Raw genomic sequence first — 19,825 nt, forward strand, 5'->3', positions numbered from 1 at the left:
CGTGAAACGTAAATAATGTGTGTAGCTACAGTTAAAATACAGAACATTTTTCTGTCTTTCTATTATATAAAATTCGCCCCCGACACCAGAGGAGACTGTAATCAACATCTCGGACTCGGCCCTTTTGGATACAGAGAAAGCAGTGCTTCGGAAAGGACTCTCGTTTGCCCCGTCTAATTTCACCAACGCTTTCTCTCTTAAAATGGACTTGTTTAAATTCTTTAGACAGCTTCATCTTAAACATTTCTTTTCCAGGTTTAATGTCTTGTCTAATAGTAATATTGTAAGCAGAAACTATGATTCCAGTAATAGCGAAAGCCCCAGAGAAGTGACTCCCTTTAAAAAGAAATCCAGGTTTTTGCCTTCTTCTAATTTAAATGCCACCATCGTTACTTTTAGCCAGTTAGTTGAGCAAGACATGGCCAAATTAAGTGCGCTTCGTCCCTCTAAAAATAAAAACAAAAACATGACAAAAAATGAACTGGATGCGCTACGCTCTTTGGAATCAAGACAGGACATTATTATTCGCCCTGCCGACAAGGGGGGTACTGTTGTTGTGATGGGTCAAAAGAACTATGATTGTGGTATATTGAAATTGTTAAATGATGAAAAACACTATCAGCCTCTCCTGTGCAATTCTACCTCCAGCACAAAAAATATGATTGATGAATATATTGATACATCTCACAAAAAAGGCTGGATAACTGATGAAGAAAAGGCTTTTCTACTGAGTGACCATCCCCGATGTCCTGTATTCTATGGTTTACCCAAAATTCATAAACGACTTGATGACCCTCCTTTGCGCCGTATTGTATCTGGCATGGGGAGCCTCACTGAGCCTCTCTCACAATTCGTTGATTTCTTTTTAAGAAAACACGTTACCATCATACCTTGGGGATACAACTGATGTTTTGAATTTGATTAATGATTGGAATTGTGAAAGCAATGATATTCTTGTGTATTTGGATGTGCAAAGTCTCTATACATGCATACCCCCACCACATAGGCCTACAAGCCATGTCGCATTAAACGTCCCACTGATGTTCTGCCTCCATCAGAATTTCTTGTAAATCTAGTCGAGATCATTCTATCTAATAATCTCTTTAAATATTCGGGCACATTTTATTTACAACTTCAAGGGACTGCTGTGGGGAGTGCTTTTGCACCCTCTTATGCCTGTTTGGTGATGGGTTTATGGGAAGAAAAATATATACACAATATTGAAAATAACCCCTTTCATCCAAAATATCACTGTGGTGCAGATATATAGACGATGTTCTTTTAATATGGAAGGGTACACTTAATGAGCTAAATAATTTTTTGACTTATGTAAATTCTTCCACAGATTATTTGGCCTTTACTATGGAATGCAATAATCAGTCCATTGATTTCTTAGATCTCACTATTTCTAAGGACGAAAATAATATTTTACAATCCACCATCTATCGCAAACCCCTTAGTAGGAACACCCTGTTAAGAGCCGACAGCAATCACTCGTCTCATGTAGTCCGCAACATACCAGTGGCCCAGTTTTTGCCAGTCAGAAGAATTTGTAGCACCACAACTGATTTTATGTCAAAAGCAGCCCATTTAGCGCACCGTTTTGAACAATGAGGATATGACAAATCTGATATTATAAAAGCATGGGATAGGGCTCTTAGTACAGATCGCGCCTCACTGTTGAAGAAAAAAACTTAAGTCACATACTAGACCTAGAGTATTTTTTTCGACCGGCTACACTCCAGAAGCAGGAAGAATGAAACATGTTATTAGCAAGCATTGGCATGTTCTTAAGAGTGACTCGACACTCAAAGACATATGTGCCAATCCGCCTAGGTTTATATTTAGGCGTGCTGGCAACATTCGTGACTGATTGGTCCATTCAGATATATCTAATCCACCTCTGGGTTTTTATAAATGTGGTAAATGTGCGCAATGCTCTAACTCGACCAATGCGAAGGAATTTTCACATCCTCGCACTGGCAAGAAATACTCCATCTCTTCATATATTAATTGTAACAGTACACATGTAGTGTACCTTCTAAAGTGTCCCTGTGGACTGGCGTATAAAGGCCAAACAAAACAAAACTCAAACTAAGACTATCTGAACATAAGACAGCTATTCGTACCCAGAATTGAACATTTGCCATGGCGAGGCATTACAAGCAGGCCAATCATGGCTCCCCTGCATCACTGAGGTTTTGGGGAATTGAGAAAATCATACCCCCATCCAGGGGTGGTGATATCATTAATAAACTTCTATGCAGGGAAGCGTTCTGGATACATACACTAGGCACTTTAGAACCTCTAGGTTTAAATGAAGAATTGTAACTTGCTTCATCTAAAGTCAAAATATGTTAAAGCATAGTATTTAAGATGAATATACTTTCATTTCCATTGTATTGTGAACATTTTATATTTGCTACGTATCAACATTGTTACTTATCAACATTGTTTTTTTTTTAATCACTTTTGAACTGTGTGTGGGCATTCGCCCTTTAATGACTGATTGAGTGTAACACCTTGGTTGAGATGGGTGTATCTTCAGGCAGCTAACACGCCCCCCTTACGCACCTGTTGATGATTCTTATTAAGGGCTTCATTGCCCATTCTCTCCAAGGACTCTGATGAAGATGTAACTCTACATCGAAACTTTAGTCACTGTTTTGCACCTTAAGTAATAAAACCATCAAATAAGAAGACATCTGTGTTGCACCGGCTATTTTTTGTTACTTTATGTCCTTAATAAATCTTTGTCACAGCACACATGTTGACTAGACCTAGGAAGAAAAGCACAGGTGTAACTTTTAGCATTAATGATGACTCCATCCCATTTAAGTGTCAAAGTCCAATGAGGAAGCATACCTCATAGCAAGGATTGCAGCCATTAGTTACGCCAGTACTTTTCCTGCTATGACAAGTCTCCTGTGCATTTTGTTACACCAAATGGGGTGACTTCTACCTTTATCACTGTGATTTGTTACATGGAAAGTGAAAAGTTATTCCAGTCTAGTATCCGGAGGAATTGCATCCATATTGGATGATTCTGCACCTCACGATTTATGTCCACTGCCACGCTGAATGCCAGTGCAGGACGTATTGTGCCCTTTATGTAATGAAGCTGAGACTAGGGTGGTGGATAGCTATGGGGCATGTCTGACTTCCAGGCAGGAGACTAAAGTTTGCATCCAGTCACAGATCTGTTATTAATGTCCGCCTTTTTTTTTTTTAAATGTAACATTGATCTTTCCCCTGAACTTGACCAAGTGATTTAGGTACCGCAACCATACCCAAAGTGTTTGTGTTGCTTAACCCAAACCTTAAATAGGCTGATTAATCAAATTCAAACTGACATTGCGATTTAATTTAACACAATTTTCATATTGCAAAAAACAAAGATTTGTTTTAATGCTTTTTAACGCCACACAATCTAACCAACCCGAGGCTCGGAAACACCTGGCCGTGTGGGCTTCACTCGCAGTACTACTGTGTATAAATGGAATGGCCAAGGCAAGTGAAGTCCCCAGGTTTTAGATAACATTGTTTTTTAAGGAGCAGCTCGGTGTGTAGTCAGTGTGGTTGAGCAAGAGCGAGACAGAGAGAGCAATGGTGGCTGCGCTTAGAGCAGACAGCAGACTAGGTTTCATTTTGTTCATGAATAAATGCTTCAGCTCCAAAGTCCCCGTGTCTTTGCTAAGATCTGGGTACAGTGAGTTAAGCGTGATTACTGCTTCTGCGTTAAATCTACGCCGTGGCTGCGTCCGTAGGTACGTGGAGGCACGGACCCTACACCGAAGCCTGACATGCACCTCTACAAGTCGTGGTGCCGCACGTCGCGGTGATGCACGTCGTTCAGCCGTGGCTTGGTAGCGTTGCATTTCCCCGACTCATTCCCTGGTTCTCCTTCTCCATAAACAACGTGGAATCAAGGAGAGGGTTAACTTCTCCTGCTCCAGATTTCACACCGTGGTCAGAAAGAACAGGGAAGACACTGCTTCTCCCACTATGACTACTACACTACACTACTCGCTGTGAAGCTAATCACCGTCACTCTCTCACCCCCGACCCCCAGATGACCTTTTATTTGTAAAGAATTCTACTCCTTTTGTGTGCAACGATCAAACTGTTTTTTAAAAGCAGTGAAAGTGTTGTTTTTGAAAGTCTAAACGCCAACAAAAATGGATTGAAGCAGAATGTTTTGTTAGATAAAAAACTTTTGGAAATTATTATATCTATCTGTTTTTAAAAGGTCCAGTGTGTAGGAATTTCTCCCATCTAGCGTTGAGATCATATATCAATCAACTCTCTCGCACCACGCAGTTCAAAGTACGTATTACAGCTACGGTAGCCTTTACGCTTCAAAAAAGCCGGTCTCTTGCTCTTTTCAATATCCTTTTTCTTTTTCTGGGCGAAGAAGAAGACTCCTGTTCCTGAAATTTGGATTTTGAATATGTGTGTGGTCCTCCATGTTTCCTTCTTCAAACTTGCCGGGGCTGGGAAGCTACGATACCCATTAGCAGCATTAGCAGCAGCTGTGACTTTATCATGTGACAGCGAAAATGTGAAAGCTGGAGCAGTATATCGTGTATGTCCCTTACCGGCTAACGTATTTCAAGATGGAGCATGAATATGGAGCGTCTACCCCAGTTCATGTGAACGCAAATGTAAAATTTCAAGCCAATAGGAATACTTGGAATTGATGGTGGTGGTAAATATTCATGAAAAAGGACAAGTTTGTGAACGGGCAACACAGATCTTGATAATGAACAAGTAAACACGTTACACACTGGACCTTTAATACATTTTGACTTTTGGGCTTTAGAGCTATTGGAAATGTTTAGATCACACCAGTTAGAAACAATCCTGTGCAGCCACCACTGGAATCTAAAAATATTAGTGTAGCCTAATCTTTATCTGCAACTCTGCACAAAGACCAGGTTTAAACAGAGTATAGACATAATAAAAAAGCTGCACAGGATTCACATATTGATTAAGAAGTTGAATGTCAACGTTATGAATGAACGCTACACTGGGCCCCTGGTGTGTTATAAGTTATTAAAGTTAAGGTTAGAAGTTCAATCAACATGTTCACATGTTACCATTGGGATTGAAGTTATCAAAATATTAGAAAGCCTGAGCCATAGTTCAGTGTTGAGATTTGTTCTTTTTTACATTTCTGCCCTTAAGTTTGTGTGACTGACTGGAGATCAATAAGATTCATATTTGTTTTTCATATCATAATGTTCACACCAGGCCTGTTGTTCTGCAGTGCTTTTTTGTTTCCTCAGATTATATTGATTTAAATCATGATGGCTATATTACATGTTAATGAGGCTTTTTTTTTTTTTTTTTTTTTTTACAATTCAATAGCTAAATAAAGATATGTTATTCATATTCAATTCATGCAGCAATTCATCTAATTCCATCATAACATGTAGGCCTGGCCTACATGAAAGAGCAGTTTATATGTTGAGTGTATCCAATGTTGTGTAGGGTTTTAAAGTAACATCCAATAGAAATATTGGGGTGATGGGATTCCCAGTAATTCCAAGTAACTTCAACCTGAGGTCTAGGTCAAAGGTCTCAACAACATTTCTAATATTTTCACAAAATATACGTTATTCATGAAACGGTAACACTTTAAAATAATGGTAGTTGAATTATCATGAACTGATGCATGACTTCATGCATGAAAAAAACATGAATTCATTCATGTAGTACTTCATGAACTATCAGTAATGTACGAGGATTAATAGTATCTCATTCATGACTTAATGCAGGAACAATACGTTAATTCAATTAAGGTTTTTGAATCATAATGTTAATAATTAAAGATGATCATGTCTTCTTCAAAAGACTGGTTAAGACTGGTCCATGTGGTTGCTGGTGCAGGACAAAAAAAGTAAATGTTTAAAGCCCGCACAACAGTAAAATGCTCCGAATATATATTTAATAGGGCAGAATCAGGCACACAACGTTTCAACCCAAAATTTCCTCAGGTGTCTTAAAAAAACTGACCAGTCACAGCAGTGTACATATATTCTAAAGAACTGTAGTGTTGTAATCATTGTTAACTAAATATTACTTCTTCATAACTTCATCATGTTTTTGGCCCTGACCTGGTCCATCTTTAACATTGATAAATAAGATATGATTAATGGTGGCATAACATTAAATGTATTAAGAATCAAAGGAGTAGGTTGGCAAAATGATCACAGCATTGACACAAAATGCAGTATAATGCAGATGCATTTTTATAGTTTCTTTATTCACAACAACATAAGGCACAGTAATGCCTGAGAGCAATGCTCACCCGAGTAGGATATTTATACATTTTAATTTTTACTAACTTCTAGGCCTAAGTGTCTGAACACAAGAAATGTCAATCATGTCTTATTTATCAATCTTTAGCCTGTCACTTTAACTACTGATTTACCTATGAAGAAGAACGTCATTAATAAATCCGAAATCATGGTCATTGAAATACCTTAATTGCTGCATGAATTAATGTAATGTTCCTGCTTTAAGTCATGCATGAGATACTATTAATCATTGTACATTACTGATAGCTCGTGAAGTACTACATGAATGAATTCATGCATGAATTCATGATAATTCATGTACTATTATTATAAAGTGTTACCCATGAATCTTCAACCACTTGCTTCATTAAAACAGGTTTCATCTTATATGAGACAACAGATATAACTTTAATAATCTGCAACACACAGGTGTCTTCGTTAAGCATACCAGCTGGCCCTGAAACAAGTGGCGTTGCTATCAAAATATCCAAATATTTCCCTGATTATGAAGTTTTTTTTGTGTGCACGCACAGATGAGATGATATGATGGAAGGCACAGCCATACAGCAAGGAATGTATTTTGCTTCTTTTAATACTAAAGACTACAAAACAGTAAACACTGTGCTTTACATTTATATTAAGTTTGATTCGTCGAACGTGAAATCCTCAGTCAGTTAGTTTTAGAGAAATTACAAGTACGTATTAGTTCACATCTAGCATGAAGAAGAATTACAGATATAGTACTACTGTGAAATCAAGAACAACTTCCCTAAAAGACATATTTAAATGAATTGATATATGAACATTCATCTGAGCCAATTGCATATTCAACCCATATCTCTGCCTTTGAGTTATGTTCTGGACATAAATGCTGAACAGCAGGAGTGGTATGTGACAGTGGTGCTTTGCATTTCTGACACTGTGTCCTCGTTATTTTACAAACTACTGACATGGCAGATTCATAAGAGATTAAAATCAACCTCCCCTAATTATTACAAATCATTATGCTGTAGCTCCCAATATAATACTAGACTGATGGCAATATAGCTTAGGCCCACATGCAAATGTTGCAAATGCAGGAGTACAAGCTAATTCCTGGAATTATTGAAATGAAGCAGTGTATCCTCACTCTTAAACTTATTTTTGACTCAGTGAAGTGAACAATCAGATGAACTGCTTTTAGAGAAGTGTATGTGAAGAGAAATCTGCTTTTTGTAAAATAAAATAAAAAATTAAATAAAAAATAAGTACTGGATCAAAAGAGACTTGAATGAATGGATTCTGAATCATTAAAAATTACAACACCCCAGTGGGAGTCACAAAGAGACATTCATCGTAAAGGGCTTTCAGAGTGGGAGTGTAACAGGTCCCATTGCCGCTGAGTATTTGTTCGATGCAGGGCCTTGTTTTATGGGGCACACCTTGCCTCAATTAGTCACAGGGGAAGGTGTTATGCTTTTTATGTTTTATGTCTCTGTGTGTGTCTTTGTTAACACAGTTTGCCTGCTAGCATATAAAATCAGTGACTAAAAAAAAAAACAGCAACTCTGGATCATCCCTTTATATTTTCATATGTCTTAAGCTACTACTTTATAAAAGATTTTGACTGTGACATAGAACCTTTAGCATAAACAATAAGAGAAGGCACATACTTTTCCATACATAATTCTGATCAATGACACAAAACAGCTTTGTAAGCTGACAATGTTTTGCTGTATGTCAGTAACCCAAACACCTACCTTCCTGCCTGTATAATAGAGCTTAGGTTGGGCCCAAAAAAATCAAGCCCGACCCTACCCGAGCCAGTGCACGTTGTGTCCGAGCCCGGCCCGGCCCGACACATTAACTGTAATTAGGAGCCCGAGCCTGATTTAAACCCAACAATGTTTTTAACACGTGGGCCGTTATAACTGACATTCTCAACTACAATTCTGAGTTGTTTGAACTACAGAAATCTGTTTAGAATTATCTTAATGAATAATGCAACAAGGACGAAGCATGTAAACTGCGCTGTTTGTTTATTCAGAATGGAATGGATCGCAAATGGATCCGAATCAAGAGACGTAAAATAAAACCTCGACCCTAGCTCCCTCAGCCGAATAGTGTGGGTAACAGATGAAGGCAGCAACATAATCAAAGCCCTGGAACCATATAGGAGACTTTCTTGTGCCGATCACCTAATTAATACTGTCCTTTGCCACGGTCTGCATGCCGACGCACTGGCTGACAACAGTGCTGCAGATGGGGGAGACACGATGCAGCACAGTTTACCTCACACTCAAATCAGTGCAGGTCAGGACATATACCCAGAGCTACGGGAGAAGCTGGAGAGGCATAGCTTTCTCCCCACCCAATTAGGCTAATTAAGTAATGATTAAAAAAACACAAATACTTGATCAAGGGCCCGGCCCGGCCTGAGGATAGCGGCGAAAAATATCACCGGACGACACAATCTTCTGAACATAGCCATACTGAGAAATACAGAGAGAGTTGTGTGGAGCTGATAGTCTTTTTTTTTTTTTAAAGATTATTTTTTGGGCATTTCTGCCTTTAATGGATAGGACAGTTAGATATGAAAGGGGAGAGAGAGGGGGAAGACATGCAGGAAAATTGCCACAGGTCGGAGTCAAACACTGGACCTTCTGCATCAAGGAATAAACCTCTATATATGTGCGCCTGCTTCACCAACTGAGCTAACCCGGCCACAGAGCTGATAGTCTTAATCAGCTTTGTAGCAACTCATTTGACAATGGCTTGAATGTAACGGACGTTTATTGAATAAAAAAGTTACGCACTAAAGCTTTAAGCAAAAGCTCCCCATTGACTGGTCTCAAAAAGTAATTAAATATCTTGGAGTTTGGTTAACACATTGCCCTAGCAACTTATATAAAAAAAAGTATTAAATAGTAAACAAGCTAATTAAAGTGCCCATGTTATGAAAGAATCACTTTTTCTGGGATTTGGGGTGTTATTTTGTGTCTCTGGTGCTTCCACACGCATACAAACTTGGAAAAAAAACTTCCATGCTGTTTAGAGTGAGATACGTGTTTCTGAATGTGTCCTGCCTTCAGTCTCTGGGACGAGCTGGTAAAAATCAGCAGGGCTTTTTACGTCACTAGCCGAAACGAGGTGGCTAACCGTAGCATGCTAGCGCTAGCATGCTAGTTCGTTGTGAATGGCAAAACACTGCTACAACACACACTAGTTCACCATAATCTACAAAAGAACTACTTCCATGTCCCTGTTCTGCAGGTATTCCACGCAAAGTTGGAAGTGTGCCCTCATGTAGAAGAAGTCTCCCGGCTAATCCTGCCTTGTACTACTGAAGTTGTAGAAACAAACAGCTAGATGATGTGATCTTACCTAGCTACTGCGCATGTGCGACTGCCAACAAAGATGTTACCGCAGTGAGAGGTCTCACTCTGTAGCTAAAACAGAGACCTGAACACACAGGGTGAAAAGAGGAGCTGCAGCAATATGCAGTACAACAAAAATATCGTGTTTTTTGAAAATTAAACCATGTAAACCTATTCTGGTACAACCTCAAAATACAATTATGAACCTGAAAATGAGCATAATATGGCCACTTTAAAGAAAATCTTAGTAACTGGTCAACACCCCTGCGAGAATTGAGACTATAAAATGACTATTTTACCTATCTCTTTATGTCACTTAAAGTTAAGGTCCACCTAGCCGTTTTCAGGAGTAGGACAAGCAAATCTCACGATTCATATGGAATGGGAAAAAAACAAGGATTAAATACAGAACTGTAATTATCAGTAAAAAGGGAGGAGGTATGTTTCTCACTACCCTTAGGGATTATTATTATTCTGCCCAATTAAAGATTATAGCCCATTGATGTGACGGTGGATATGAGGCAAAATGGAAGGAGATTGAGGTTGAATGTGAGGATATTCCAAAACAAGCAATGATTGGTGATTAGCTATAAATTACCTAGACCACTTCAACCCATTCACCTAATTTACCTTACATACTTGTTATGATGTAATACAATAATTACATTTAAGGGCCCAGATTAAAAAACGTAAATGGATTGCACATGATACAGAATTCAAACCAATTCAAATGGATTCTGGTACAAGAACCTTCTGAAAATATTGATTACAGCAGCAAAGAAAGCAATCACTCATAAATGGTTACAGATGGGTCCACCCACAGTAGATAACTGGATTGAAATTGTTAAAGAGATTAATGAGATGGAAAGACTTTCCTACTATGCCTGCAAAAGGATTTATACAACGCAAGGTGGACAAAATGGATAATATATTTGTTGGAATAAGACACGTGGTTGGTGGTCTCTCCTCCACATCCTCACTACTTTTAAATTGACTTTGCATGATTTATTGCTATACTTGGTCATTATAGCAATCCACAAACAAAATGCTATGTATGACCCCTCTATTATTATATAATAAATATATTACTATATATTAACGACTGAGATGTTGAATTGGCATAGTAACTGCCAACAATGTTGTACTGTGACTATATGCTTTGTATATGTAAATACAATGTAAGTAAAAAAAAAAAAGCGTAAATGATCATCTCTAGTTCAGATTGTGATAAAATAGCCCTGAGTTTGGCAATGTTTGTCAATTTATGTGAGACAGCTTCATGTGAGTGTGTGTGTGTGTGTGTGCTCATCAATGTATGTGAAACAGATTCATGTGAGAGAGAGAGAGACAGTGTGTGTGTGTGTGTGTGTGTGTGTGTGTGTGTGTGTGTGTGTGTGTGTGTGTGTGTCAAGAGTATATGTGTATGTGAATTAGGGCTGCTGGAAGGAATACCGAAAGTCAAATATAATTTGAATAGTAAACAAATCAGTACTATTTGAATGCTGAAATTACTGTTCAAATGTGATTTTTTTTTTTATAAATATGTTGGCTAACGTTAGCTAATCTCCCTCTTCTCGTCTTGGCCTACCCGCATGTGTCACTCATGTCACGTCTTATGAACAATAAGTTAGCGGAGTGAGAAAACACAAGGCATTGGGAGGTCTAAGCTAACGTTACGTACCGAGTAACGTTAGTACAGGGGGGAATGACAGGCTCTGCCTGGAAATCGGAAGAAGGACGCAAAATTGTTTTAACATGACTTTATAATCAACATCCACAAAGCCAAAGTGCTTATGTTAACATTAGTTAGCTCATTCTTGTTTCCTAACTTTGTCGCAGTAATAGTAACGTTAGCTTAGCTGGGAGCTGCATGGAGACAGCTAAAGTTAATGTTAGCTGCCCTCCAGCTGTCAGAGTTAGCTTTGACTTCATATATTACCTTCTAACAGCTGTATTCTCAGTAATGTGACAATCTGCAAGAAACAGGTTGCTTGTAAATCACTAAAATAGTAGTGACAGCACCGTTTGGCTTAGTTATTAATGGCGTTAGCATCGTAGCTAACACTATTGTTAGTTTATGACAAATCGTTTCGGCTATGCTTTCTAATATGATGTTATTGCGCTTACCGAGCACTGTTAGCCTTTACAACAGAGCTGCTTCACTACACTTGTTAGATAATGTTTCATTACAGAGTTCTCTGTTGATTTGCGTTTGTTGCTGTGTGCTCGTGGTGGAAAATGAATGTTAACAAAGTTGCGTGCAATGCGCCATGACGTAGGTCCCCTTCAAGGCCAGGCTAATGTTAGAAGTCCCTCTAGTGGGCAGAACGTGTAACAACAACCACATGCTTATAGTGGCAGTGACAATGCATAAGCCTGAGTAGTGTACATATTAATAACAGGCTGCATTTGAGCATTACATATTTGAATATTATTTGAAAATTTAAAAAAAAAATTTAAATGAAATGAAATTCAAATGGTATTATAGAGGAAGACTGACAGCTCTAATGTGAATCCTAACATCCCAGGAAACTCTTAACAGATGCTTGAAATGAAAAAAACATCTTTCTAACAATGCCACACACACACACACACACACACACACACACACACACACACACACACGCACACACTAGCCTGCGAGATCTTTAAGTCCAAGGACCATCTGGGCTTCTATCATAATTGCTTCTGTTCGTTGTTGGAATTGATGACCTTTCGAAAAAATACCACTTTCCCTCCCCTCTGACTCTTTTGTCTTTCATTCCTTCCTCTCTCTTTCTCTCAAGGCTTTTTAAAAAAAATATCACTCGTACACAATCTAACAAGGAGCAAACTGCCCTGACACTTCTACAGCAATGTAGGGGAGAAGGAAAAGCACCAAAGTATTTCTCATGACTACAGGTGTAAATGTGAGGCCTCCATTTGGATTTTAAAGGCTAATATTTATTCGTTTTTTTTTTCTTTTTGGATTGGAGCCTGCACTTACGTAAGTTTATCTTATTCTCAAGTTTCAAATTTACATTTTCCCAACAAAAGTGAAAGCAGTAAAATTTGAGTGCCCAGAAACAGATTCAGGACCCTCCCTATGGGTCACTTCTTTATGCAAATGCTCACGCCTGTTGGTACAAACTGTTAGCCAGATGCCTCCAGTGAGTCCAGCGAGGTTGAAGAGATTAATGACTTTAGTGGCATACTCTTAAAATGAACGTGGATGAGTGTACATTCAAGTCTATCACAAAAGTATTGTTTGCAACACAACAATCAAATCAACAACTGTATAAAATTGTATTGAATCAATTTGGAAATTTGATGTGACTTATTATATATATATATATATATATATATATATATATCTTATTTTATATAGCAGAACAAACAAAGACTCAGTCTATTCAGGGGCTTAACCCACATGTTATCCTCTGGTCAAATTTGATCACTTATCAAAGTTTCTATATCAGAAATTTGGGTTTTCCATCAACGGAATTGCCCAAAAATAACACGGATGGTTCCATTCAAGTAAAATGAATGATCAGTGCACTACATTTATTGAATTTTGGGTCTTTCATTCAATTTTATAGTATTTAAATGGTTTCAAAACAGCATCCTGACTAAACTTTGACATAAACCAGTCTGTGACCATCCACTCAACATCCTCTGATCTTAACTATTAGTCAAAATAAATCATTTTCAGCTTTGTTTAACTCAAAAAATAGATATAATTTCATATAAATGAGGTTTATTGACCATGAATTCTAAGAATAAGTGTAAAACTAGTGTTAACAAGTTGGTATTAGTGGTTTATATAATGGTGGTAGTAGGGGGAAAAGCGTAAAAAATGGGACACAAATGTAAAAAAAAAGAACATTTTTGATAAGCATGGACACCTGGCCAATAGTAGCGTGTGAATGCTACTGAAGGGCAGGTCTTGGTGTGGCCATAGTAGGAAGAAAAACAATATCGCTGACGAACCGCCTTCCATTGGTTGACAAGACGTAAACAAGCTTTTGATTGGTCAGAATGGTCTCCCAGAGCATCATGGGAAAATCAAAATGGGAGTTTGCATCAAAGCTAGCGGCGATTAATGACCGGAAATTCATAAATTATGGACGGAATGGATGGAAGTGTATCAATCTTGCATATAACAATTTGGATTTATTGCACAAAGAGAACCAGAAAAACGCTGGATTTCCAGGCTGGATACAAAACCTTCTGTAAGGGCTACGAAGACACCAAAGACATCAGCGGAACAGTGTGAGTGTTATCTTAAAGAAATTATTAAGTCATAAATCAAAGATGCCGTTTTTTTGTCGTATACGACAAGCTCTGGGTCATAGGGTTAAGGGGATGTTTTGCACATATGTCTAATGCCTGAAAAAGAAAAGAAAAAAAATCTGTGAGAAATACTAAATATGCTACAGAATCTATGTGCTTTTTTCTATATTTTAGAATAACACATTTCATCACTGGCTTTGTCAGGTTTATCTAAACCTAAATAAACCTGACAATGAACTCTTTGAGTTATTACTCTGAGAAGATTCCTGCCTTTCATCAGTGCCCCGAAAGAAAGGTGCACAAAGCATTCCTACAATTTGATGAACTACATATTTGTCTGTCATCAGTATTATGCGGATGTCTCCTGATGAAGAGAATTATTGAGATCCTAAATCAATGTTTTATTATTGTTACATGAAAAAAGATGTAGGACAATGATCATGTGATGTTGAAAATCTGAAGTCATCATAGCTTACTGTATTATTAAAACCATGTTTCCAAAGAGGATTCCAGCTACAATTGAGCGTAAAATCCGCCTGACATCTTAGCCCACACATCACCTATAGCACATCCTGCAACATAGCGCTGAGGGAGGGAGAGAGGGATGAATAAGGCCTGGAGAAAGGAAAACTCTAGCAGTCTTGTTATCTGATGGGCTCATACCGCACAGTGAAAACCATTGCATGCAGCAACAAGAGTACAAGAACGGCTGATACAGAGAGAGCTAGAGAGGGAAGGAAGCTGGGCAAGATTGGACGAGAGATGCGATGGGATTAACAATGGACAAAGTAGAAATAAAAGTCTCATTTGTCATCCTGCACCTGGGCCAAACCGACCCTGTTCACAGCACCGATGTGTGTGTGTGTGTGTGTGTGTGTGTGTGTGTGTGTGTATGTGTGTTCTTGTTTAACTATATTCGTGGGGTCTGAAAACCGGGAATATAATATACTTGTGCGGACAGCTTTGTGGGGCCAAAATGCTGGACCCCACAACTTTAAAGGGCTGTTTGAGGGTTAAGACTTGGTTTTAGGATTAGGGTTAGAATTAGGTTAGGGTGAGGTTAAGGTTAGGCATTTAGTTGTGATGGTTAAGGTTAGGGTAAGGGGCTAGGGAATGCATTATGTCAATGACGGGTCCCCACAAAGATAGTGCCACGCACTGTGTGTGTGTGTGTGTGTGTGTGTGTGTGTGTGTGTGTGTGTGTAAAACAGGGACATATTTGCATTTGGCTTAATATCATTAATAATTACATACAATCTGTTGTGGTTACTTCTGTTTTAAAATGTATCTGGTGTAAAGTATATAGGCTGTATGTTAGAGTTCAGAACCCCTCCTTTACCCCCTTTCCCTCTCCCCTTTTTGTAATACTGATTGGTAGAGGTGAGTGTAATTTATTTTCAGCTCATTCATTATTTTTAGTCATTCCATTATTTCTTGTATCATTTTGTTTATATTTACGTATGTTCATGTCTGTCCCAACCTTCTACATCTTGATTTCAACAGACTCATGTCACTTTATTGTCGTTTTACGGGTTTTTAAGAGTAAGTGTAGCAAGCTTAAATTCGCAGTAGATTAAGCTAACTTCCGTTTTGTGTATGTGTTAATGTGTGTATTGTAGAAGTTGGAGCGGGCCGTTCTGTTACATGACGAGTTCTGTCTATTCATGTTTGTCACCAGGTGTGTTTTAACAAACCATTGCTACAGCAATGGTATGTTAAAACGCAATTATTGTATTACTTATATTATTTTAGTCCATTGTATATGCGGCCCTTCTACTGTTTGGGAGAGAAGTTGGAGAGGGTGTCACAGTGTGGTGAAATAATTATACACAACGCATAATTCCACCTATCACGTGTGTGTGTGTGTATGTGTGTGTGTGTGTGTGTGTGTGTGTGTGGTCTTACCTATGCAATAACAGAGCAGGACAGAGAGCAGTACAGATAGTCCTACTGCACTGAGGGCTGTACACCTGAGAAAAAAAACAAACACACAAAACATTTTGTCTGAAATAACCTTTACAATACAAATACACATCTTCTAGATTTACAGTGCTGTTGCATATTCACATTGTTTCATTTTTAATGTATGACTACCTTCCACAAAACACTGCAAACACGTTTGCAAATGTCTAGTGTGTCTACATGACAGCCCTTTTAATTTGTTTTAGTGAGTCAACGCATTCTCATGAATGGGTTTGTATGAGATGGTATGAAAACCTATGCACAATAATTCGTATGATTTCCTACGAAATTACGGTGACCGCCGGCTAGTTAACATTGCGACCGGTCACGTGAGGGTTAAGTTTAGAGGTCGTTACAGTTAAATTTAGCACCATGAGGTGACTGTCCTTTCAGCGGCTGGTTAAGTTTAGCTTTTCAGCATACAGTTGAGTTTAGCCAACAAAAGGTGACCATCATGCAGCGACGACAGTTAACTAGTTAAGATTAGAAACAATATTGTGGTCTGGGTTTAAACACTCTTTAAGTAGTACTCTTGAAAGCCCTGTCTTTTATTACCCAGCGATCCACACTGACCTCCTCCCTACGTGGCTCTTCGTGCTCTTATACAGCGACAGGCACTGTAGTGCATATGGTAATAAATACGTGGAATACATACGAATTACAGTGCATAGCTATATGTACGAATGATTCATGAGAACAGGCTGAATTTCACTACCAATGTGCAGTCTTCAATGTCTCCTGTGCAAAATGAAGCACATGATTTAGTGGAGCTTTGAAAATGCCATTTTCTTCTACCAAGATCTGACCGTTTTCATGTGTTCCTGCAATAGTCAGCACTCACTGCAAATGCTGCATTCGGACAACCCAGGCCCTCATCCCATAACGTTCTCCAGCAAAATGCCAAAACTACACAATAACTCTGGTCTGCATAACTGCAGCTTTTAGTCTGCTAACATTTGAGTCGGAGTTTAGGTAATCAGCAAGCGTTTCTGGTTGCGTGAAATTTGCAAGCATAATATTGCATGTAACATTGTGCAAAAGTGCGGTTGGATAGACTACAACTGCTAACATTATGCACACTATTATTAATAGTAGTGCTGTCAAACGATTAAAATACTTAATTAATCGCATTAATGTCATAGTTAACTCGCAATTAATCGCACATTTTTATCTATTCTAAATCCCTGATTTCTTTTTGTCCTATTATTTTTTCTCATTTTAATGCTCTTATCAACATGGAAAATACATGCAACACACTAACATTCTCACTTATAATAATAATCAATCAATAATCTCTCACACAATGTAACGGCTTTGACGAGGGGGCGGAGAATTGGCATCAGCTGTGTGCTTGGCCATCAAGTGATATTTTAGACTGGACGTGCTGCGATGATAGCTCAGTTCACAACGACAAAACACACAGATCACTTTGGTCTTGTCAATGGAACCATTTGGCAACTTTTTAAAAGTAAACTTTCCATTCAGAATCTTATTGGCATCCATTTCGGCGTCTGGCACTCGCCAGCCATTCAAAACGTGACGTTAGCCTACTACTCTTTGGCCGGCTCGCAAGCCCAAACAAGTGTGTGCGGCGTGCCTGTTGTTTTGTTTCCGGTCTAGCTAGATCCGGTGTGGTGTTGTAGTTTTTCTAACGTTACTAGTTGTTGCAACAGCATGTGAAAAAAAACTACAAAATTTGCTATGCCAAAAAGAACGTTAATCTCGCGATAAAAAAAATGTACGCCGTTAAAATGGGTTTGTGTTAACGCCGTTAATAACGCGTTTAACTGACAGCACTAATTATTAGCCATTAAACCACATTATATATTTTACATACACATACAATGATAGGTTAGACTCACTATCACATTGATTTGTTGCTGTCCACTTGGTGCGCGACTTTATTTAATAAGAAATCGATCAATTTTCAATCCGTATAACACAGGCCAGCTAGCATGAAATGCTGGAAATAACCGTAGCTAAGCTAGCGTTGTTATGTTGTGCATATGAAGTGCCAGGTTGTTAGTGTCCTCCACTTTAATTGCTCCAATTTAGCGACAACATTTTATTTACATTTTTAAGTAAATGCCCAAATATATTCCATATTCACAAGCATGGTTATGATAGATAGAGGGTATGCATAATATGTTTTTAATGACCTTAATATATTCTTTTTCTACATTAGCCCATCATGTATCTAACCATCCAAGTGCACATTCGGCGCTAAGAGCTGAAAGACTGCCCAAACTGGCAACTGAGTCACTGTCATGGACACCAAAGGCAGAGCAAGTTTGAATATCTTTTCTAGTCTATATTTCCATCTTGTAATGCTGCTGTTTTGGGTATTTTATAAATAAAAATTATTTCTAACAGAGCAGACTTAGGGTTATGTTATAGCCCTGCTTGTTTTAAATGTTTTTCATATTACTGTATTATTTACTGCCATGCGAGCCACAAATGAAAGCTTGGCGAGCAGCAGGAGGCTCGCGAGCCACGCAATGAGTAACACTGGGTTAGACAAACAATTACAATAGTCAAATATTTTCTTGCTGCTGTGGGAATTGTTTATTTCTCAAGGGGAGATGTCACACCCCGCAAAAATCCCTGGATGCTGTTTTCAGCAAGCTAGCAAAGTCTTACAACCATTTAAAAGGCAGCTGGCTGGCAATTGGCTGCTGCTTTGATGGCTCCAGTTACTGCCAAGATTCAGTCGACTGATGAATGTAACTCAAACCTTTACAATCTATTGCCTTTGATGTTACAAGTCTATGTAACCTGTGCGTTGAGCTGCTGTGAAGTGCATGGTGTTAAGGGTGGTTAAGTAACAGTAGTCAGCCATGAACAGGGTGCAGCATAATACAAGCAAGGCCGCGTGTTATCCTCGCTGCCACATGTTCATTTGACCATTTAATGTCATATCAAACTACCTCCATTCAGTTGAACCCATAACTGTGTTGCCATAAGGAAATGGTTACAAAACATCTCCTGTCTCCAGCATAATTGATTAACTAGGTTAAATACTGATTCCATGTAATTATATGACTAAGTTTTTCTTCTTACTAAATTACAGCAGGGTGACTAGAGGCTGTTAAATCTATGTTCTGCAATAATAAGTCATGCAGTACACTTCACTATGGCTCCTGGCTTCTTGGAATTGAAGAAGGAGATCTAGGGGAGGGGGGGATGAAAGTGGAGAATATGAAAGATAAGACAAAGGACTAAAGAAAGGAAAGTTGCGTAGGAAAAGGGAGCCAAAGGCAGGAAGGACATACTTAAAAGGATATATCTTAATGTCATCTGTAAAGGAGCACATGCAAATGTTGAACAAGGAATACTGAGCATGTGTGCATGCACACTACCATTTTGTATGCACAGTACACCACATATAGTGTTCTGACAATGTGCAAAGCTGGCTGAATATACTAGACTGAATTTTGTTTCTTTTTCCCCACATTGTGCACTAATGGCATGGATTTCAAAACGTTGTCAGCTGTCAGCTCTACTTGATATCCCTATCGCATTCAGGGATATCACCCTAACTGTGTGTGAAGAAAGAGTTCTTCAACAAGAGACAGGGTGCTATTTAGAAACACTTATCTGCTGACAAGCTTCTGGAAAGCGTATTCGAATTGCAAACAGTTATATCAAGAACCTTTCACCGTTTCAGAGGAAAGACATATATTCATGTTGGCAATGTAGGGATTTTGTGAACAACACAGCCACAGGAGAGCTTTCTGTTTAGTTTGATGTTACATGTATGAAAAAATGTTTTTTCTACCTAATTCAAGCTACATAGTGGTATCTGAAGCATAAACCTCGGTAACCAAAATGTCCTGGCCCAGTATTGACCAAAATCTAGCTTGTTGGGTTGACACAGTCTTGCCAGACTCCTGATGAATGATGTGCAAGAAAGATCCTATGTCCATCCATATG

At 38.5% G+C, this 19,825-nt stretch overlaps 1 protein-coding gene across 2 annotated transcripts in view; it reads right to left on the reverse strand.

Annotated features, from left to right (window-relative positions):
- The window catches only part of tenm3 (teneurin transmembrane protein 3), a 233,324-nt gene that overhangs the window by 116,245 nt on the left and 97,254 nt on the right, over positions 1-19,825 (reverse strand). For both annotated transcript variants that reach the window (XM_078267356.1, XM_078267346.1), the window contains one exon: positions 15,836-15,900. In XM_078267356.1, the coding sequence (XP_078123482.1) occupies positions 15,836-15,900 (65 nt within the window). The remainder of the gene's footprint in view (positions 1-15,835; positions 15,901-19,825) is intronic.

The sequence above is a fragment of the Sander vitreus genome, chromosome 2 (genome assembly GCF_031162955.1).
Source record: "Sander vitreus isolate 19-12246 chromosome 2, sanVit1, whole genome shotgun sequence".
NCBI classification, from domain to species: domain Eukaryota; kingdom Metazoa; phylum Chordata; class Actinopteri; order Perciformes; family Percidae; genus Sander; species Sander vitreus.